At 52.1% G+C, this 22,293-nt stretch overlaps 5 protein-coding genes across 5 annotated transcripts; 3 read left to right on the top strand and 2 right to left on the bottom strand.

Moving 5' to 3' along the window:
• Nucleotides 1-1,748: 1,748 nt before the first annotated feature.
• On the top strand, nucleotides 1,749-4,157 carry COCSUDRAFT_62183 (hypothetical protein; the record flags this gene model as incomplete). Its single annotated transcript, XM_005649255.1, has 5 exons — nucleotides 1,749-2,750; nucleotides 2,936-3,050; nucleotides 3,232-3,362; nucleotides 3,524-3,709; nucleotides 3,873-4,157. 5 exons carry the CDS (start codon nucleotides 1,749-1,751, stop codon nucleotides 4,155-4,157), a joined length of 1,719 nt encoding a protein of 572 aa, XP_005649312.1.
• Nucleotides 4,158-8,079: 3,922 nt separating this feature from the next.
• Nucleotides 8,080-12,807, bottom strand: COCSUDRAFT_1688 (P-loop containing nucleoside triphosphate hydrolase protein; the record flags this gene model as incomplete). The annotated part of the gene is made up of 9 exons (XM_005649254.1): nucleotides 8,080-8,241; nucleotides 8,537-8,651; nucleotides 8,929-9,090; nucleotides 9,411-9,658; nucleotides 10,573-10,801; nucleotides 11,596-11,792; nucleotides 12,249-12,300; nucleotides 12,449-12,603; nucleotides 12,694-12,807. Coding segments are annotated over 9 exons (1,434 nt in total), but the record flags the coding sequence as incomplete, so codon positions are not given.
• A 1,121-nt stretch (nucleotides 12,808-13,928) lies between these two features.
• COCSUDRAFT_14510 (hypothetical protein) lies at nucleotides 13,929-15,077 on the top strand (the record flags this gene model as incomplete). The annotated part of the gene is made up of 4 exons (XM_005649253.1): nucleotides 13,929-14,191; nucleotides 14,336-14,393; nucleotides 14,509-14,703; nucleotides 14,853-15,077. Coding segments are annotated over 4 exons (741 nt in total), but the record flags the coding sequence as incomplete, so codon positions are not given.
• A 148-nt stretch (nucleotides 15,078-15,225) lies between these two features.
• COCSUDRAFT_36071 (hypothetical protein) lies at nucleotides 15,226-15,525 on the bottom strand (the record flags this gene model as incomplete). The annotated part of the gene is made up of 1 exon (XM_005649252.1): nucleotides 15,226-15,525. The coding sequence occupies one exon, from the start codon at nucleotides 15,523-15,525 to the stop codon at nucleotides 15,226-15,228; it is 300 nt and encodes a 99-aa protein (XP_005649309.1).
• Nucleotides 15,526-17,139: 1,614 nt separating this feature from the next.
• On the top strand, nucleotides 17,140-22,069 carry COCSUDRAFT_46935 (hypothetical protein; the record flags this gene model as incomplete). Its single annotated transcript, XM_005649251.1, has 8 exons — nucleotides 17,140-17,494; nucleotides 17,621-17,715; nucleotides 17,842-17,896; nucleotides 18,027-19,016; nucleotides 19,167-19,313; nucleotides 19,685-20,747; nucleotides 21,191-21,284; nucleotides 21,554-22,069. 6 exons carry the CDS (start codon nucleotides 17,140-17,142, stop codon nucleotides 20,119-20,121), a joined length of 2,079 nt encoding a protein of 692 aa, XP_005649308.1. The 3' UTR covers nucleotides 20,122-20,747; nucleotides 21,191-21,284; nucleotides 21,554-22,069.
• Nucleotides 22,070-22,293: the final 224 nt, after the last annotated feature.

Raw genomic sequence — 22,293 nt, 5'->3', positions numbered from 1 at the left:
GTTGTGAGCGGAACTCTGCTACACTAGTTAAAATGGGCAATACTGGAGCCACGATCGTGTGTGATCTGTGATTGGCTATTTTTGTCAATGACTTGACAAGCTGACACGCTTAGTGCTGATTGAATTTAATGACTATGACATTCAGTCAATGATCAACGAATGTTTCGTGATATGCATCCATGCTTCATTGTGCAAAGGAAGTGGTTACTACATATTTTGTCTCGTGTATTCTGGACCTTGAACATGACCTGGTTTGGGATGATCTTTTTGTAAAGCCTGTACTGCTCGTCAAGATTAAATTAATGCGGTCTGCAGTGGCAATCGCGATGACTGTCATGTTAGCACGCAGTATGCTTGCTTCTAGCAAGGCAGAGGTATGTAAAGGAGCATTGATAAGTACCACGTTCGAGGGCGCGGCTGGATGCTGCTGCCCACCGTCCAGGCTGCTCTTGTCAGGCAGCAAAATTCCCTGGCCGTTGAGAGGCGTGTGCAGGTGCAGCAGAAGAAGCTCTACCGGTGGCAAGGGCACTCCATTTAGCTGTTGAGGTTAGCTTCACTCCCCTCAGCTAACGCTGGTTAAATCGCGTTCATTCCTTGATCTGTGCTGAGCCAGCCTCCCCTCAAAGTCCTCTGGGGCCACGAGAAATTTCAAGCTATTATTTCAAGCTATTCAAGCTTTAAAGCTATTTTTTACCCTTTGAGGCTGCTTTGAAGGACCCTGCTGCCAGTCTCCCTGGCTTGGACGCTGCACTTTGAGTGATATGCAATTCTGCGAATGACTGAAAATGCCATGAAGGTTGCCTCAGGCCAGAGTGAAGTGGACATTACCCATTATGTGCATGCAAAGAGCGTATCATTACCTCGAGGCGAAATCCCTTTAGCTGAGGCAATTTTCAGCACCATTTTCTCCCATTTTGTCCGCATGGCTTCAGAATACGGGCTTGATGCTATGATATAAGCGGTCTGCAAAGTTTGAAGTGGTGCTGCACTTGCTGCGGCCGAAGCCCCGGAGGTGGCCGAGCTCCAAGACTGCACCGGTTCACCAATTCAGTCCGAGGTACCTGCCTTGCGTCGCCTTGACCGGTCCAGCATATAGTCGCCAGGATCCAACCAGTGACACATTTTCAATTTTTCGATCGAGATATACTGATGGCTGAAGCCCGGCGACACGGAACCTTTGGGTCACACATTCACGGATCGCGCGGCTTAGCTATTCCAGTTTGAGGGGTTTGTTTTCTTTAGCCAGTTATGTGTAGAATTTGGTATCCGGCATGCAAGCAACTTTATGAGCCTGGCTTGTCCATTCAGATGGTAGGGATCTATCAAGCTACCAGTCAACCAGCAATAGCCCGATCAAGACCTCCTGTTTCCAATGGCGATATCTAGGAGGCTGCAAGCAGTGCCTCATGTGGCTCCCTTTGGACTTATGACATAAACATTGTCTGGTGACTGCAGAACAAGGAGCCTGAGCAACTCTGGAAGAAGGAAACCTGCAGCCCTTCCTAGGCCAGGTGACTCACTGCAGCCTCATGCATCACATTGCATTGTGCGTTGCAGTAATGGACCATCTCGGGCTTGCTATCCTTGCAACAGCACTCCACTGTGCCAGGCAGCTTCATGCATGTACTTTCTGATTATCTTGTACGTGAAGAGTGGGCTGCGGCCCAATGCATGGAGGACTTAGCACATGAATGTGGACTGTCCACCATGACAGGACATGTCTTCATGCATGCAGGCTCTCTGAGGCAATGGAAAAGCCCATCATGGAGCTTAACACACAGCTGGACTTTGTCAGCATCTCCAAGGATGGCCATGGGGAGGAGGCAGCCTCCACACCCAGCTTGTTAGGCTACAACATAAAGAAGAAGACAGCAGAGGAATGCTTCTCGACAGGCGAGACCCACACAAACCCGACAGATGCCGCAACCACACCCAGGCAGATGCCAAGCACAGAGCCATGCAGCGGCAGCCAGATGAAGACCCCAAGAGTGAGCAACATGCGGCATCTCCTGGGGAATCTCTCAGATGACCTGGCCAGCCCAGAGCAGGCCCTGCAGCAGCGCACCCCTGGACACACAAGGACCCCCATGCGCCAGCCACCACTCCGCGTGCCAGTCAATGACTCCTCCAGTTCCTCCTCTGGCATAGCTGACAGCAGCAGCGTCAGTGGCACCGCTTTCGAGAGCAGCAAGGGATACGCGATTGCCAAGGCTGCGTACAAGACAACCGCAACATCGCGCAACACCACCCCTGCAATGAAGCCCCCAAGGAAGACATGTGGAACGCAGCAGACTGCTGTGGCAAGCTGCCTGCTGGGCCGCCTTGACCACAGCAAGCCTCAAGCGCCGCATGCCATCAATCAGCTGCGGGATTCAGACCAACAGCACTCCTTTGAGTTCCCAGCTATCTGTATGCAGCAGGATCCAGCCAGCCGGGGTGTCATATGGAAGCTGGATACCCCAGCAGAGCATGAGATTGCGCATCAGCACACCAGTGCAGCTGTGCAGATTCAGCAAGTGCCAGCATCCAACCTCAGCGCCTCTGCCCTCAACTCTGCGTTCCCTCCACAGCTGCATGGGTCCTTCATGCAGCCACAGACAACCCAGCACTATCAGGGCATGCCCATGAGCCAGCTCATGGGAGGAGGCAGCATTCCATTCAGCCCACATGCAGCCATGCACCATCAGGCTGTGTCCTTTACCAACAGCCAGGGCATGCAGCTGCTTCCACTCTACATGTCAGCAGGCATGGTGAGATCTTTCGCTCCTTGCATTTGTCCCCCGTTTGCGCTTTTGTGTTGCCAGCTAATGTTGCTTGATGCACCAGGCAGAAGCCTTTTGAAAAGGAGCTTGCTAATGTAATACAGAACTGAAATTTTTCTGTCCTGTTCAGGAATATGCAGCTCTGATCTGACAGGCATTTGCTGATGTGCCAGGTGGCCTCCCAGCCGCAGTTCAGCCCTCCACCCCTCTACACAATCCCAGAGACGGATGCACCTGCACCCACCATGCAGACATCTCCGCCAGCGTGGCAGATCCCTCCTTCTGCAGGTGGATGTCCTGCTCTCTTCAGAAGCCTCAATGCATTCATCATGCCATGTCTTGTTGCATGCAGCCCCTCATGTACTTTATGCATGGACGTTAGCTAAGATCGATGAACTCTACGGTGTCATTGCGCACCTTATTGAGAGTGACCATGGCATGCATTGTGAATGCTTCTGTTGTGTTGCAGGCGATGCTCGTGTTCCTGTGATGAGGAACGGCAGGCCCTACATGCGCGATGGAGTGCCTGTCAGGATTCCTCTGCAGGACACAACAAACATTCAGAAGATCGCCACCATCTGCTATGTGCAGGCTTCCAAGGTGCTCCACATTGGGGTTGGTACTGCAGATCGGCAACATGCTGCATAAATGCAATAATGACCATCGCTCATGGCATGCATGAACCTACCGATTTGAAAAGATGTGCATGCACAGCGGTCAATGGCATGCACTGCTTGTCTTACATTTCTGATGTTGTACAGGGATATGTGCCTGCCAACGTGGACAGGGACACTGTGAAGAAGCTGGTTCAGCAGCAGATCGAGGCGTGCAAGCCCATCCGTGCTCCCTGGTACCGCGAAGGCCCCCGCAACCCAAGTGCTCACAGGGCCAGCGGCAAGCACGCTCCTCCTTCACAGCAGCACACAGTATACGCAGACAACATGAAGGTGTGTCCCTGCCTTTTGGGCAAGTTGCTACTACGTTCAAGCCTGCATCCTTGCATGTGCTCAATTTCCAGCATGTATGTAGGTGCAGAGGGATGTCCAGTTTTCTCCTGATGGTGTGCATGGCAATGAATATTGTTCTTACAGATCTGTGTGCTGTGATCAGGGTATAGCAGCTGGTCCCCATGGCCGTAGCAGCGGCAGCCAGGCGCAGAAGATGTGCGAAAATAGCATGCCTGCAGGCACTGGCTGCTTCATTTCTATGGCAGGGAGCATACAGGGGGTGCCCAGGGACCCTCACAGACTGAGCACCAGGGACATCGACCATAAGCTGGCAGGTCCCACCGCCTACAGTGCAGCAGCAAGCCCCAGTCAGGCCCCTGCTGCTGTGCAGCTTGCTGGAGGCCGCTGCACGGCTGTGGGCACTGGCTGCTTCATCCCGTCTGTGTAGATGCAGATCTTGACGTGTCAGCGTGACACAGGCTGGCGTGATCATCAAGAAAACCTTCAAGCCCAACTAATGTCAGCATGAGCACCCTTGACATGGTCTCAAGTCCCAAAACAATCTCACTGACACAGAGCTGGAGGCAGGGCCAGCAGGGTTCTTGCAAACCAAATGCAGATCAAATAGCCAGGTCTGGGCTGCAGCTGTTGGTGTCAGCGCAATCTGTGAAGTGTGTGGTACTTGGCAGAGCAACAGAAAGCACATATTGGGAGAAGGCGCGCTTTTGCGCATTTCCGTGGTAGGTAAGGAAAAAGGACACCCTTATTTAGATGAGGAGTGAGCACGCACGGTGTGGCACGCACCCCTGTCCAGGCCTATATGCACGCTGTGGCACCGTGTGCTCCTCTGTGAGATGCAGATTGTTCTCTATTTGGCCAAGGTTTCAGCGGTCGGGGTGTGGCATCCATTGAGAGACCTACTTGACACCCTGCTGCTGTGCAAAATCTTGGAGCAGATCATCTTTAATAATGGAAGAGTTCTGTCATAGAAGGACGAATGCAGACACCGTGTGACACCAGTGCCTGTCTACAAGATGCCAAATATGGCATAGTAAGTAGCATCAGGGTAGGGCAAGCTTGTTCAGCTCAAGCGCCAGAAGATTCTACCTTGCAGGAGAAAGGGCTGCCTCAAGTATAACAGCAATAAAATGATCCCCTTCTGTGGTCAGACATATCTTCCATTTCCTACTGTGTGAAGGTGGCTCGAAGGTTCAGGAAGCTGCCAAAAACCCAGACCTCTTCACCCCTCAGCAGGGTCCATAAAGTAACAAGAGACGAAGGATCTTCCCCTTCCAAAGCTGCCATTAATTTTGCGCAAAACATTGTCAGATCCCTGTCAGAAGGCATCGCAATGCAGCGAAAGTTCACTCAAGAAGCCCGTCTGCTTAAAATAACAGTCAAGGTCGACAAGGAGCTTGCGCTCATGCCGTACCCAGTGTGCAGGACCTGCTCGTCCGACATGTGGAATTGTATGCACGTGTCCACTCATCTGATTACATGGATTCTTGCCAGGCTCACAGGATGCAATTATGTTATGCACCTTGGTGGTATGCCGCATGTAAGGCATTGATGAAGCCCATTTTAGCCAACGGAGTGCTGGGCACCTCCCCTTATTCTATGAATGCATGTGTGCATACCTGATAGTTATATTTCAAAAATGCACACCCGGCTGCTGGGGCGTGGATTTACATGTTGGTGCACCACTCCTCTCTGAGGATGCCACTCAGTGACGCAAACCTGATGGGATCTATGTACATATCATTGTCATATATTGTCGTTTTTCTGAAATACTTGACGGACATGCCAGCATCGCCCTGTTTGGCAGTCTCGCATGTACGCATCTGCAATTTTTTAGGTCGGAAAACATACCACTTTGTTCAGCAACCTACACAGTAAGAGTCTGACATCCTAGCTTCCCTCTGTTTTTATTTCTTGCATTCACGCTTGCACTCTCTTCAGACTCTGTACAATGCCGCTCCGCTGAACGCTGGCTCCATAAGTGTTGCTCCTGGGCCAAGATATATTTGTACAGTTTGATGCATTCTGTTTCAAGCGGGACTTGCAGCGAGGCACTCGTGTCCCTTATTTTGCCTTTGCAGTTTTCACTTCATGTCCTGCACTCTCTTTTTGCCCAAAATTGGGTACCCCTCGAATGGCTGCTTGATGTCATACTGGCAGAGGCTTCTTGGAGTCAGGCCAGGCAGTTGCTGGTGAAGGAGTTCCATGCTGAGCCGGCTGCTGGTGATCAGGGGTAACAAGGGCCCTCTTCTGTGCATTTTGCTCTGCATTGACACAAAGTACAATGGTATGCCAAGTCTCTGCAGGGCACACCGTTTACAGGCTGCACAATGATTTGTGTGCTCGGGCACAGTGTGGCAACAAGAGATGCACAGACATGCTTTGACAGACTCAAAGCATGCAGGATCGACACACGCGGGGCCTTCCACTGTACTGTGATGCGAAGCAGGTGCTGAAAAACACTCAAGATGAAATTGATACCTCTGCGCGCAATGATGGCGATGCTTGCCCACAGCCAGGAGTTGATGACAGCCACCCACCAGGCCCAGTGGGGCCAAGGGATGTACTTGTGGCCCAGGTGCGATACCGAAAACCTTGATATTCCCACCCCCAGCAGAACGAACATGACCACAGCGCTCGCAAAGAGTGTCAGCCTGCATGACAATCAATGTAAATCATCAGCTCAGGGGCATTGCCAGTCACAAGGACAGAAGAACAGAGCTCTTGAGTGCAAGGTATAGCATGCATTTTGAGATCAGCCAAGGAATGTTATCAAGGAGGTGCGTACGATAGGATGAGAGCTGCAGGAAAGAGGTGAGCGCCCATGGCTCTGTGGTGGGCTCTGCCGGTGCTGGAGAGCTTGCCCTTCTGCTTGAGGACAATCAGCGCCCACATGGTGAGGAAGGTGACATTAGCGATGATAGATATGCTGAGCAGGCCGGCCTCTATGCCACCCCAGACCTGCCCAGCCATGCTCACCTCCTGCCCACAAAAGTCACCGCTCAATTAACTCTCCAGATTGGACTTGTCAGGGCGAAATGACCTTTGAATGCTTGTGCACAACTATGTGATGTTCTTTGGGCATTTTGAGGAGCCAGTGCAGTGCCACCAGGAGGTCATTTCTGCTCAACTATCTGTAATCAGCTGAAGGAGCACTTGCAGCCTACCTTCAATGAATGGTAGTAGGCAAATCGTGCTGGGGCCAAATGGTGCAGCCGCTGCGAGACCGTGTCTGTGCCCCTCACGTAACCGGCCTGCCACACAAGAGCTAAAATGCCCAATTCAAACTTCCAGGACTGCAACCATTTGCTTCTTGCAAGTGCAACAGCTGAAGTCATGGTCATGCACAAGTGTGGACAGCAGGCTTGGAGATTGGCGCACCCAGATCTGCAGGGAGATGTTGTTGTAGTGGTTGGTGTGGTAGTAAGCCCAGCCTTTGGACACGGCGCAGAGAGGCGCAATGGCAGTCGCCAGGGTCAGCAACAGCAAGACAGGGACCCAGAATAGGGTGCTCTGCAGATACAACGGCACACTCAAAGGAACTTCAACCAAGAAGAGACTGATGAAGCTCGAGTGAGTCTATTGCAGCACGACACGGGCAAGTCTGTTGACGGGCAGGAGCTGGGTACCCTGGAACACCGATATATGACGCTATCCGCTGTCACTGTCTCCACAGCAACATCTCTCGGATCCTTCTCATTCATCAGTCCTGGAGCCAAGATGAGGTCGCCTGCAATTTAGTGAGCAGATCAGGCGGCGAGATGTGAAGAACAATGCTCGGAAAAAGAGTCAGCTTCCTCTTGACGCTGCTTGTTGTAGACCTCCCAATTATTCGAGGCAAGATAATCACCTGAACACAGAAAGGGACGTTCAGCAGTGTAGAATCTACGATCTTGGTGTCCTTACCCAAAAAAGGTACGTGCTTGTGCTCGTGCACAGCGGTTCACGACGTTCAAATCTTGCACCAGAAAACTCCAACAGCGCCGAAGAGGAGCCACAAGTACGATGATTGCGACCAAATGGCTGGTGTCCCTCAAATCTGTCTGGGATTTTGTGTGTGGGACGATGCGATCTTTTGCCTTGGAGTGTCCGAAAAAAGCTGATGTGGATTTGCTTCGTCATGGTCGATGAGAAAACGTGCACACGAGGGCGGAATCCACCTGTTACAAATCGTCTCTGCTTTTGTGTCAGCATACAATTTCCTCTTAATCGTCATTTTGCATTCTCACGTATTTTGGACTGACCTGCACACTATGATACAGTTGACTTCAACTGCAATCGATCTGGTACATGAAGAGGTGAATCTATTGCGAGCGGAGCTGTGCCTCTCCCCGCGGCACGTATTTGCCATACTTCCTGACCTTCTTGCTGAAGGAGCGGTTCCTGCTAAAAGCGCCCTCCACGGGCTCCCCAGCATCCACCGCTGCCTTGATTGCTTCCGCCAGGACGGCATGATTTGGCATGTACAGGGATGTCACCCTCCCAACCTTCCCGGCCCTGCCAGTCCTGCCGACCTGTGAACCCAACAAATAGTCACTCAGCAGCAATATTAGAGCCCTTGTGAGTAAACCCAACAACCCAGGCCCCGGCTGGCGGGGGGCAGTATAGACACTATGCACCGTGCCCGCGGTAAATTGGGTTTTGCTTGGAATTGGCGAGTCCATCAAGGGCAGTATTTGTGGTAGCCTTCACCTGCTGCTTGTCTGCAGACGCACCTTTCCTCTGGCAGGAACATCCTGTAATGATAAACAAACAACCAACTGCACCACGTGCACATGCAGCAGTGGACATCAGAACAGAGAGACTCACCCTGTGGAGGAAGTCTATAGCGCTGGCAGCAAAGCTGCTCTGCACCACATGGGTGACATCTGGAATGTCAATGCCGCGAGCCGCTGCATCCGTGCACACCAGCACTCCCCCCTCCCTGCGCACCCAGCCTTTCAACGCCCATGCTAACACTCATTGTCTCATCTTGCTGACCCAACATATCTCTCCATATCAGTTGCAGGAATACAAGCATGAGGACATGCAGAAAGTGGGCCATCTGGTTGCTGACATCTCAGTGATCTGGCACAGAATGTCAATTTTCGGTAAGCTGCATATCTTGCAAAGGAGGCAAGATGCTACCAGGTATCACAGATCAGGTGCGCAGTGGGAGCCGAACAGTATCTACTTGATTTTCTTGGGTTTCTGGAAAGTACCCTGCTCGCATGGCGTCCAGGGCGCCAGCTCTGTCCTGGGGCGACACCTCCCGGTGGTACAGCAGCGGCTGCAGGCCCACATCTGCCAGGACAGTGGCTACCTCATTCGCTGCAGCCACGTTGGCAGCAAACACCAGCGTCCGCCCCTGACCCACCTCCCCGCTCACAGCCTCCTACGCACACTCATCTCCTCAGCACACGACCACTGTTTGTAGCACCTCCTGGTGCTCATGCATGAGACAAGCACATACTGCCAGGCACTCATGGCAGGAGGACAATTGTGGAGCTTGCCATCCATAGTGGCAAAAGGATGGAGCTAATCCGGCTGAGCCACATGCAGTAAATAACTTTTGCACATCAATTCCATTCTAGTCCAGTCCGCTCTGCTCTCAGGTGAATGGAGCTCCATAGATTGGAGTCCTGGTTATAGACAAAGAGCATGAGCATATGATGCTGCGGCGCCATGGATGAGCGATTAAGACAGAGAGCGTGCCTGCAGGCTGCTGCGCCAGGAGTCTTGGGTGATAGGCAGCCACGTGTGCGCCACTCGCCGTTGAGCTTCGTGGAGGCTCGGCCCAGACAGCCACAGCAGGTCGGGGAAGAGCCTGCCCAGATCGCCCGCCACTGTCTGCCCGGCTCCTGACGGCATGGTCGCCGCCACGAATAGATACTGCCGCTTCCAGGTCCGCCTGGTGCCAACACATCCGCGCATCAGAGTGTCTGTTGGTGTCTGATCAAGCACAGATCAATCGACAGACACATTGGTGGTGTCTGATCAACCATGCACAAGTTTGCATGCTTTTCAGACTGAACATTGACTCTCACTGTCCTGTGCTTCTCTCGGATTGTGTAAAAGCAGGCTAGAACAAGCAGGATGGGAAGCATCTGGTGCACTCGTCACTGCAAACAATTCCTCTATTGGAATTTGAATGGCAGATTTGGGGCCTGCGCACATTGGGAAAGGTGTCTCTTCCTCCGCTCCCCTGCCAGAGGTGCTGGCTGGGGGACTGGACCTGTCACCAGAGCCCTCTTCCTCCCACTCGAATCCCTTGACCCCGGCGCCCTGTAGCTTCTCAGCATCACCTGCCGCATCGCAAGAACATGCCTTCAATACAATGCCTGCATTATCTTGCGCAATTCCTTCAAGTGCTGAAGGAGAGCATTTCTAAAGGAGCGCAGCCTGCTGGCAGTAGCAAACAACTTGGCGAGCGCATGTGGTGCCAGTGAGCCCTCATCGCTCCTCCTGGCACTCTCCCCGCAAGCTAACACCTACTTCAACACTACGCTCGAGGGCAATACTCCCATTAAATACCCTCATTAAAGATTCTCAGCACACTCACCAGTCCATGATTCATTAATTTCAGCGTGACCTGCTACAGATGAAGGCGCCTGACAGGAAAGGCACGATTGCGAGATTGACTAATCTTCATGCTTAGCTCGGAAACTAGCAAGTTGTAATTCCTCGGCTCTTGAGTTTGAAGCATTGTAGCATCCTTCGGCAAGGGATCGCCCCCTCTCTGTTTTACAAGTGTAACATCAAGTGAGATCTTGATGCGCAGGCGCAGCAGCAGGCATGGCTGCGTTGCAAGGCAACGCACAGCCAACAGATGCCAAGCTTACTAAATATGCTATCTGAAAGAGTACATGATGTACGGTGCAGGTGTGCATGGCCGGCACACCTTGGGCGGCGGCTTTGCGCAGGTGGCGGGGCAGGGCTGCGAGGGCGTCCCCGGACACGCCCAGCTGGCGCGCGACGGCGCTGGAGCGCTGTGCGCGGTCGCCCTCTCGCAGAGCGTCAAGAATGCGCCGCACGTCGCGCTGAAATCCCCCGGTCAACAACAGATCCGCCTCGTCCAGCACCACGTGCCGAATCCTGCAAAACCGTGTTTGGAGTGTCGCATTAAGGCACAACCGTAAAGTATTATTATGAATACACGCCTTTCTGCCAAGAGGCAAGGTGCATCCTGCAGACAAGCTGCAATTACAGGCTGCCACAATACCACCCCTTGATGGAGTCGCCAGATCCAAGCAAGACCCATCAACCGTGGGCACGGTGCTCAGTATATATATCGCCCCCTGCCAGCCGGGGCCAACCATATGGGAGTGTTTAAGGCCCTTTTTGCTGTCTTCCTTGTGATCTGAGAAGAGATTAAGCTCTGCTCTGCTAGTTGAGATCAATCGTATCTTCTAAGTAGAGAGGCCACGCCCCAGGCCTCTCTAGTAAAGGGTCCAGCACAACAGCTGGTTTGACTGCCCAGCCTGCCTTGATCAGTTCAGCAAGTCAATCAAGCATAAGGGTGGGCAAGGGAGGGCTCGCACTGACAAAACCTCGCTTGTTGGGCTGCTCAATTGGTTGATGTTGGACAGACCAACCTCTCAGTATTGCCACAGGCACCCCCCATGCCTCGTGCCAACTTACACCCAGGACTATGCTCCTAAATGCTTCAAGGACAACCACTGCATTGAATGCATGACGGCCGTGCAAGTGCTCGTCGTTCGGCCAGCCAATGCGTCACTATCCTGAACACACAGGGCCGCAGGAAACATGTCATGCACCCAGCTCCTGTGCGCTCAAGGAAAGTTGACCTGCTTGGATGCAAGGACAGCCACTGCCATGCAAGGGCTCTAGGACACTAGAGAGTGCAGGGAACAAGTCTGCGCGCGCACCGGGTGACGATGCCGGCCTTGGTCCAGTGCCAGCCGGCGTACTGGCCGTACTCCTGCGTGGCCGCCATGAGGCCCGCGGGCGTGGCAGCGACTATGTCCGGCATGTCCCGCGGCAGCGGCGCGGCCGACGAAATGTGCGCGCTTCGCACCAGCGGCGCCCCTGACGGCCCCTTCAGCGAGTCGGCAAACGCCACCACCTGCCACACCGCAGGTTCTGCTGTCACAGTTTCCCTTGTTAGTCCGCCCGATCTAGGTCGTACCCCCTTCAAGAGTCAAAGGGCCGAAAGGAAGGGGAAAGCAAAGCACCAATCCCCTCCTCACAGCTGGCTCAGGCAGAGGAGCTGAGCACCAGAGAACAAGGGCCATCATTGTTGTCGCCTCCCCAAATCTGATTCGAGCTGCAAAAAAAGGGCTGTGCAAAGAAAGGGCCTGGAGCGCTTGCAATGACGGCAAATTCACAAATAGATGAAGAGTAGAAACTGAAAATCCTTCAAGCGAGAGCCTACGTGTGGATCACTATAGCTGTGATAAGAAACCTGACCAGACTTGTGCTGCATCGTCAAAGTCAGGGGTGAAGGGCCTCCCAGGAGCACCGCAGCGCAAACTGCTAGGGGCGATTGTAGGCGAACTGCTAGGGGAGATTGTAGGCGCACCTGGCTGCAAAGAGCTGCGTTGGGGCACAGGACCAAGATGCCATCGGCTGCCCTTTCAGGCCTCCTGCACAAGAAAAGACCACCTCGAAGTGTTCCAGCAGAAGTAGAAGGCAAACATCAAGGCAGAGCATTATTGTATGTTGTCAGCGCAATTGTGACCTGTCCACATGCGCAATGAAAATTGAGACAAGAGTAAGCACCCCTCTGACGATGTGCTCTGCACGTCTGCCTCCTGTGCCTTCCCTGAGAGAATGGAGGATATCAACGGGGCAAGGTAAGCCATTGTTTTGCCACTGCCAGTCTCCGCCGCTAGGACAAGAGACCTTCCAGACAGGATAGGTGGGGCTGACAGCTCCTGGTGCAGACAAATCCGTTGGTTAGCCCACAAGATCGCACGATGGGTAAAACTATGTAAGGTTGTGGCAAAAGTATGTGGCTGTTCTACCTGTACTGTTGAAGGCCTGTCATATCCTGCGCCTTGCAGTGCATCGACCAAGGAGGTTTGCAGACCAAGTGAAGCAAAATTTGTTTCCTCGGACGCAAAGAAAGAATGCTTGTCTGCATCCTCCTGGGGTATCTCTTGCGCTGATCGTCGTTGAGCCGTCACTTGAGCTTGACAGCGAAGTGATTGGCTGTATGAACGTGCGTGTAATGCGAGACACCTAAACTCATGAGTTAGCAATATTTTGCATTGCAGACAGTGATACGTCTTCCCAGTATCCCTAAGTGTGTGCCAGATGCCTGTCAAGGCAGGCATCGCTGAGGCCATCTTGCTTAGGCCCGTGTCGAGGCACTAAACTTGCAAGTGTAATGCCTTTCGCTCACTGTCACCTTACATGAGACATGGTAATTCCAAAATAAATGTGAGAAGAAGATGAATTCTTCCAATCTTGCATGCGCACGAGCTTCACACCTTAGAGAAGGTGCTCACTAACCCTTACCAAGCCACGTCGAGACAGTAATGAATTGTCATCAAATTGCTCTGCAAAGCTTCAATAGACACCGAGGTTTAGTTCATGTGTTCACAGTAACATTGTTGAGAGTTGGGCGTTTGCTTGGAAAGCTTATTTTGTCACGTACAAGCTTGGCAGCAGGCCCGAAGGTGTTGTCGGAAAATAAGACGCGCGCCATATTTTGTCCCTTGTGAAGCTAAATATTTGTATAGTTACAGTAATCCAGAGCTTCAGGTGTATATTTCTCGAGCAATTTGCGTTGACTTTGCTTTGACAAAATGATCGATGGCTCCTGACGGCATCTCTTTCTGATGCGAAGCTGTTGATGCTGTCGGTATAATTTATAGTGAAGGCCCAATACTCCAACATGCATGCAAGATTGTAAGCATAACATCTAGACATTCTACCCGTTTTAATGGCATGGGCTAGTGGAATTTACAGGACGGGTGCTGACGCTATTGTGGGCTGGCTGCAGGATGTCAGGGTTGGCTGTGGATTTACTGCAGCACGCCGCACACCTCCCTGGATATGTCCTTTCTCGAGATGTAATAGAGCATGAATTACCGGTGAGGCATCTTAGAATCAGCAGTCTGCACATATCTCTGGTTTTGGAGCTCATATGCACCCTACAACTTGTCTTGTGTGTCTGGATTCCCAGATTCCTGAATAGTATTTAAACATCTCTCGAGAAATTTGAGTAACGGTTGCCTTTGCCGTGCAGTATGTCCTCTTAGCATTGGCAGCTGGCTTTGCCGTTGGTGCCGGCAATTATGTGATGGAGCACTTGGGCTTCAAATTATGCCAGTGGCTGGAGAAGAAGGGGCAGATGCGGAGGCTCGCGCCAGGGGCAAAAAGAATATATGTTGAGCACCCGCTGAGCAACATTTGGTCAGTGGGAGCTCCATATGTGCTGCTGTACTATGTCGTTGCCAGACATCTCTGGCCGCGGCTCTGGAGCAATATGTACATCAGCCTTGCCCCTCTGGACGTGTGGCCTTTCATATGGTGAGCACTGCAGCACTGCAGCATGATTGTTTTTGCTCTGAAATAATCGGGTCTCAATCTTGCGCTGCATAATGTCCAGGAATTTGTATCATTTCTATTCTATGATGAGTGTCTTGACCTGAACTGCAGGTTTGCAATGGTTCTTCATGACGCATGGTTCTTTGCTGTTCACCAGACCTTTCACAAGGTGAGCTTGACCGCATTTGCAGACCAAATCTGACATGTTAGAATATTGCAGCAATTCCAAGCAGACCTCTGCTGGCTTGTTGGCATGCTGAAGCTAAACGACTGGTATGCTTCAGGTGAAGCCGCTGTACAAGAAGGTGCACTCGCAGCACCATGAGATAGGATCAGCAATAACCGCTCATGGGACAGCATTTGGAGATGCAGCAGACATCGGCCTCTGTTTTGTTGCGTTCCATCTCGTCATCGGCATCTTCCTTTCCTACCAGCAGCGTTGGAACTTGGCAGCACTTGTCCTTCTCATCATCTTTGAGGTAAGATGTGGCACATTATGGTGCCAGTGCCCTGTGTGCCAGCACCTTCAACTTCAAGCATTTGTCTCACGTAAGTTCAGCAAGGCCAAGAACAGCAACATGCTGCACACACAATCTGAGCTGCTGCAATGTTTCTCTTGGGCATGCAGGTGGGCACAAATATTCTTGGCCACACTGGCTATGAGGCACCGCTGTGGCTGCATGCGCTGGTGACAGCAGGAGTGGGCCTGACGCCGATGGCTGCAACCTCAAAGGCTCATTACTTGCACCATGTGGACCCTCGCTATAACAGGGGCCTGTACTTTACCTGGTGGGACAGGCTGTTCTGCACATACCGAGAGGACCACCCGCTCATCTTTCCTGGAGCAAAGTGATAATCAGCTGCGAGGTACAGCAGAGGCCAGCAAATCAATTTGCATTTGAGTGGAGAGAGCAGTCTTAGTGAGAATTTCTGATTGGCACCATATTGGCTATATAGGAGGGCCAGTAGCAGTGTCACAGCAGGATACTGTCAATGTTGCATCAATGCGGAGTCTGCTCAGCATGTTTGCTGAGCTCACTTTGTGGAAGCTTCTTGTACATGCTGTGCATATTCTTTATGATTCGAATTCGTGAGGAATTCTTTGTGCAGGGGCCCTTCAAAGCGCCAGGCACGTAGTCAGTCCATCTCTTGCCATTCTTTGGTCGAACGCGTGACGGTTGTAGATAGAATGTTGATGTAAAGGAGGATAGAAGGGTGGGCAGGATAGGAAAGGATCGTTGGCAGACCCTGATGCAAGCTTGATTGCACATGAGGTGCTGGGTGTGCAGCAAGGTCTGCATAGTGGAAATGGAAGGATGATGTGCATCTGAGTGTGAGGATATTGTCGCTTGCCCCAAAGGCTTTGTACAGGATTGTGCTGCTTTGGGATGACTACCAGATCTAGATGATGATGCCATTTCTGTTCATGTCAGATTGAGCAACTGAATTCCTGTTTGCTTGTTTCACCATGTATAGATCTCTAGTGGAGTGTCCAAATGTGACGAGATCTATAATTTCTGAAGCGGTCAAGAACCAATAGTACATGCGTGGCGCCATAAATATCTGGTGATGCGAGAATCTGACATTGTTAGCTGTTCTGTTCACCAGATTTGGTCAAAAATACGGTGGTGGCATCTTGCCATGAGTCATAGTATGACTGTCATACTGAGGGATCACTTTCATGGCTAGGCGCATCACTGTGAATGCTCATGCATGCATTCATCAGCATCTGCGCGGCGCATGCATGCGCGCATGGTGCGCACCCGGTACTGCAACCGCCGGCAACCTAAATATAGATCCATGGCAGCAACCGCAGAGGTGTACTGGATACTGTGTGGTATATTTGCCCTCCGAGTTTGTTGGTGCAGCACCTATTTGGATAGCTTTACAAGTTGAGGCCCTGCTGCTAGGAAGGGAAAGCAGGTGGACACACCACCAGATGCCTACACACAGGGCACCCGAGTAATCAAAATCCACTACTTTAGTGGATGTAAACGCTACTAATGTGGTGGATTATTGGCAATCAGGGGCCATGCCACCTGGTAACACATTCCATAGCATGCCATTTTGGTAATAAAAATTAGGCCTTTCGTCAGTAAGCATGGAGAATGATCAGTGATGTGTTTCTGTACCGAGCATGTCACTTATTATTGCTAGGATCCCGTGTTACAAGTGTGGCAGTGACAAGGAGAAGCTTCATCCGAACTGCGCAAGTTCAGAACGCTTGACTCGCTGTGTAGGTTGTGATTATATTATCAGATTCTATTCAGAAGGTCTGACAAAGGACGAATACGGCCACGACGCTGTTGCCGACTGGGTCTTCAAACAAGAGGCAAGGGTGCCATTGCAACGTTGCAATGCCGTGGACTCAGGGGTCAGATAATTCCATCAGAGCTGCCTTGGCCGAGATGAACCTTCAGCATTGTCCAGAGCTAATGGCTACTATTCTATTCGCGGGAAGATTGAGAGCGAAAAGTATCCAGAGCTCAGAAATATTACCCACAAATGCTGTGAGGACTGCGTCATTGCAGCCCAAACCAGGGGCAAGGATCTCAATGAGGATAAGTTGAATTTTATCATGCATCAAGGAGTGATTGGTAGGTCTCAATAAGCACTCCATCTTTGAAGGTTGGGAACACCTATGTTTTGAATCTCCCCATGACCTTGACACAGAGTAACTAACTCTGACTTTTGCGTTGCGTTCAGAGGCAGAGACCGGCGACTTGGAGAGGAAGAGAGCCGATAGGCGATCAAGCAAGATTCGAGGCATCATTGGTGGTCAGCAGGCTCGCCTCGAAGACAATGGGACGACTTCGACCGCCATCTTTGCAACGAGACACCTCAATCAGAAAGTCAGCTTCAGCAAGAGCGCCAGCAGATTGCTGGCAGCAGTGCCCAACCTGAACAGGACAGTGATGGCAGCCTCGTATCTCCAGGCCAGTGGACTTCAGGCAGGCCAGACAGCCCAAGGACAGGCGCAGAGGGGCGCCACAGCTGCAGCAGGCGGCATGCAGGGTCCCGCAGCCCCAGAGGCAGAAGCTGCAGGACCTTCGCAAGCGCCACAGCCAGGGATCAGCCGCAGGCAGCTCAGCGCTCAGGGAGCCGAGCAGGACATCGTCCAACGGTGGCTTGCGTTCAGCCTCAAGGCCTCATCCACCGTTGCAGAGCTGAAGCGGTTCCTGCTTGACAGAGGCCAGCGGCCAGTGATCTTCACCAGAAGCGCGCTGCTCGCCAGGGTGGAAGGGCTGCTTAGATTTGAGCATCCAGAAGGTAGCTATCCATGATGGCTGTAACGATCAGCGCCTACACATCTTATGCCTGGCAAATTAATAACATGTCCTCACCATTTCCTCTGGACATCTTATGCGCTGGCAGCTAATGGATGCTGTCATGCAGGTGGACTGGAGCCGAGTGCGGCGGCGGTTGAAGAGATCACAGCCGCTGTTGAGGCCGCAGCCCAACCGGCACGGCAAAGACCAGCAAGGCAGAAGGTGGGCATCTTGTTGAGGATCCTTATGTTTGCATGTGCTTTGTGAACGCCTCTCATCTGTCAAGCTGCTGGTGCAGTGAAAGCGAGTTTGGCTGAACACACTGATTGTAAGTTATTGTTGTTACAGGCGCCGAAGAAGTCACAGCTTCAGATGGAAGCGGCCAAGTCCATTGTTAACAAGGGTGAGTGGGCGCTCTCAGCTGGAAGCTCTGATCACCTGGTGACTGTTGCACACCCGAGAAGGCTTTAACTTCTGCAGATTTGATGGAAGGGAATGATAGCCAGTCAATTGAGGCGCTCACATGTTTGCAGGAGTGAGCAGCGGCCTGCCCGTGGTCAAACTCAAGCAGATTGACGAGTTGCTCTGGACCTTCGACAAGTGCCACTACCTGCCGCAGTTGGGGGAGAGCACTCCCTCGATTGGTGTCGCTCTCTGGGCCGTCACAAGCACGCTGCACCGCGACGGGGAGTTCCCAGCACGCAACTTGTCCCAGTTGGGTCGTGCTGCCAAGGCTCCTGTTGGTTTGGTGCGCGCTGTGCAGCCAGGCAGCGATGGCAACCAGCTGCATATGGAGATATGGTTCCTCGAGGCGCGCGTGCAGACAGATAGCCAGGGGGAGCCCGAGGCAGCGGTGGCAGGGGAAGGCGGTGGGGCACGCGCAGATGTGGAGGGACGGGGTGCAGGAGAGGCAGCCACCGGTGGGGGCGTGCAGGAAGGGCATGGGCGGGGTCGGGGCAGGAAGCGTGGCCGCCGCGGCACAGGCGGCGCGCGTGGCAGCAATCGGCCCAGAAGGGGCAGCCGAGGCAGGCTCAGGCGCCCAACCGCCAGAGCCGCAGAGTTTTGGGGTCCCCCCACTGAGGGCGACGAAGACGAGGTTGGGAACCTCTTCTCTGAGTCAGATGCGGATGACCAGCCAGCGCAGCAGCACAGTGACCCAGCAGAGCCAGAAGGGCAGGCAGAGGGTGTCCTGCCTGAGGCCAGCGAAGTGCCGCCGCAGCCCACAGCTTGTGCGAGCCAGTCGCCGTTGCACGGCTGCTTGCTGGCAGATGAGTCGCCGCAGCCTGTGCCAGTCCCCAACGTGCGGCTGAGCATGCAGGGGCATGCCGCATCGCCGGCCAAAATGGCTGTGCTGGTGATCGACTACCGGCACATTGCAGCGGCCCTCTGTCATCCAAAACGGCTGAAGGTGGCTCTCGGAGGCGCTGCCGGGAGCTCGCCCATGAACGTCGAAGAGGCTGCAACTGGTGTGGCGCTGGCAATGTTGCTGGCTGAGGAGCAGAATGCGGCGCGCGCCGGAGAAGGTGAGGAGCCATCATGGCTCTCTTTGTCCTGGCTTATATGATTCCACTCACAGTGAGTTTCTAAGTTATAATGCCATGCGAATCATACCCCGAAGGTTTATCGACAGGTAATTGTCAGCAATAAGCTGACGACAGGCATGTGTTGTCTAGGTGGGAGTGCTACGGCAGCGGAGCAGTCGCAGTCAGCCTTGGAGCAGTCACCGCTGTCTGGCGCCATGGTCTTCTTTGATCCTGCTCTGGAGCTCGCTGCCGATGAGGAGCCAGCTTCCTCCTACCGCTCTGCAGATGGCCCAGCAGGCATGTACAAAATCCTGCTCTGTCATTCCTGTGAACTTGTCAACTGACTGCTCTCATACGCTGGTGTAGTTGATTTGTTCATGTCTTGTCTCTCAATGCTGAAGTGTCTGCTTGCCCCTTTGCCTGAGCCATGCCTGTCTTTCACGCACCCTGCTCCACATGCTGTGCTTGCCCCTTTGCCTGAGTCATGCCTGTCACTCACGCACCCTGCTACATATGATGTGGTAGAGTGCCGCACCTAAGGGTCATCTGGGTAATACTAACAACAGGAATAAATTTGAGCTTGACATCCTAGCAAGACACTAGGGAAGATATTGCTTGAATGCGGTAATAATCGCGGATTGTAAGCAGCTGTGTGTTGGTGCGCGCAGGTCGACCGTCCCTGGAAGTTTCCTCCCCTGGGATCAACATGGAAGCTGCAATGGGTGTCATCGCAGGGCTGGCATGTCAGCTGAACCCCTCGCCGCAAGCCAGAGGCCATTCGAGCGCGCACAGTGACGTGCAGATTCTGCCAGATGACACAGTCTATGTCCTAACAGATGACAGGAGGATAGTGGGGACGGCAGAGGTGGTGCATATTGGGCCTGGCACACGGTTCCACGGTGCTGAGCTTGAGGGGTTTGGTGTTATTTGCGGGCTCACCATCACAGACGCAACTGGGGCTGGACACCAGAAGGCATGGTTGAGCGACACAGATGAAGTCAGAGCAGGCAGAACACCCTTGGAAGCAATTGGGGGCAATCAGATGGTGGCAGTTCCCGAGAGGTGCCTTCGCTTTCTGAGGCGCCCACCGGCGGCTGGAGAGTGACTTGCAATGTGATCTTTGCACTTTCAAGCTAAGTCAGTTTCAAGCTTAGTCAGAATTGGCGTGTGAGCATGACGCAAATGTAGCATCAATTTTTTTTATGTCCTAAATTTGATATTGCAATGAGGACTGTAGTAGGTTGTGACCAAGTCTGCCTCACTACAAGGCGTTGCACATCCATGCGCTCTACGCAACTAATATTAGTCACTCACTTGTCCCTCTCTGCACATGTGCGCAACAATCATGACGGTAACCAGATATCATGCATGTAACAATCTGTAAGGTAATTTTGCTCCCGGTTGCCTCACATGCTCAACCTTCGAATCTGAAGTGGCCAGTGGGATGGAGCACTTCTGCTTGAAGACAGAGCACTGCTGCTGACCGCCACAAGGTAGTGGCGGTGGAGGGCAAGAAAATAAATCCCCTGAGCCTATCTTATAATATTATTAACCCCATCTGTCATTGAGCAGCCTGGCTCGTTCTTGCTGTTTCTCTACGATGTCGGTGTCGAAATCCACTCACATAGAATGTTGAACGTGGAAGAATTGCTACAAGATTCTTCTCAGCATCATCGCACTTCTTGGTCGCTGCATAAAGACACACGGCATGTCACATCAGATGGCGCAAAGGTGATGCCCTTATCTTGCCGGCACCCACGCTATGGTACACGCACGCGATGTGTATCAATCAAATGTGCCACAAGCGACAGAATTGGGGTGTCAATTTGCTGCACAGCGTGGGTGCCCCTCCTTGATGGGCACATCTCTTTACATCGAGCAGCCATCTGAGATCGCCAGGGTTGAGGACGTGCTGTCCGTGCAGCACGCACTCAGCGTCAATATTTAGACTCTTTCAATATTGATTATTGATGGTATTCTTGTGAAAGAGTCTCTTGACCGGCCCTGTAGGTATCGCACGCTATGAAGAGGCTTTTGCAGTCCAGGGTTGGGGCAGCACACCTCTGAACATAGGACCTGCCACCTTTGTAATCTTGCTCAAACGAAACCCTGAAATGCCTTCTCGAAGAGTGTGGTTTTCGAAATTCCTTCAAGCACCACGGCTGTGTGTGCAGGAAACCTAGTAATCTTCAACCACTGAACTTCCTTGAAGGCGGGAGCCATGCATGCACACACCGCCCTCATTCACTGGGCACTGGTCATGTACAGGTGAGATCTCAGGAAAGCAAGAGTATGATCCAAGTGTAGAAGTGCTGTAGAAATCGGGTTGAAGCCGCGGGCCAAAGCCTTGGAGCCTTAAGCATCATGCTGATGATCATAATGATGCCATCGGGTCAGTACTAGTATAAATGGCGTAAGGCTACCCATTAAGAGATTCCAGTGGGACCACCGTCGAACATTATAACCTGAGAGAAATTTCTTTAAAGCATCAAGCATCTCGAGATGTGCTCATGAGCAACGCATGTCTTGTGCTGCAGGTGCAACCCATGCCATGCCCGTGGCCAGTGGGCACGTACACATGTGCATCAACGTTTCAGGCAATTGCAAGTTGCCACAATGGCTACCCAACACCGGTGTTGGTAGCAAGTGAATAGTGGGTACCCACTAGTTATTTGCCACACCATTGCCCTCAGTGTACTCTTAAAAAGCAATCACTCGATTATAACTAGAAGGCGCCTCTACAGTGTAATATTGTTGTCAATAGATCAGATTGATATTATTGTTGCATTCATTTATTTTATATTTAATTATATTGAACAAGCTCGGCTCGCAAGGCTTCAAGCCTTGTTGCTCCAATTGGTCAAATATATGCATTATTCTTTTTTATCTGATAATTCTTGCAAAGCAGAATTAAAGCCACTGCAAATATTAAGGCTTGAAACTCGAATTCACAATGTGGAGATAAAGTCCATGCAATGGGTGACTCGTTAAACATTAATTGAAGCTGAAGGGCTAATTGGCTTCTGATAAATATTTTAATATCATGGTCATTTATTTGGATGGTCCAAACAAGCTGTCGACATGAGAATGATCACTCACAGGCTTGCATGGACACTAAAGTCCCCCCAGGTTTTGGTAGAAAGTGAAGCCAATGACGGTACTGCAACATGCTCAGCCTATAGGTAGCTAACCAGATATTTACTATAATTACACCTTGAGGATCTGGTCCAGAGTCACATGCATGCCATATGGGCGCATGTTGCCGACTGTTGACATG

The sequence above is a fragment of the Coccomyxa subellipsoidea genome (assembly GCF_000258705.1).
Source record: "Coccomyxa subellipsoidea C-169, whole genome shotgun sequence".
In the NCBI taxonomy this organism is placed as follows: domain Eukaryota; kingdom Viridiplantae; phylum Chlorophyta; class Trebouxiophyceae; family Coccomyxaceae; genus Coccomyxa; species Coccomyxa subellipsoidea.
Note: the sequence above shows the minus strand (reverse complement) of the source record. Positions and strands in the feature narration are given on the sequence as shown.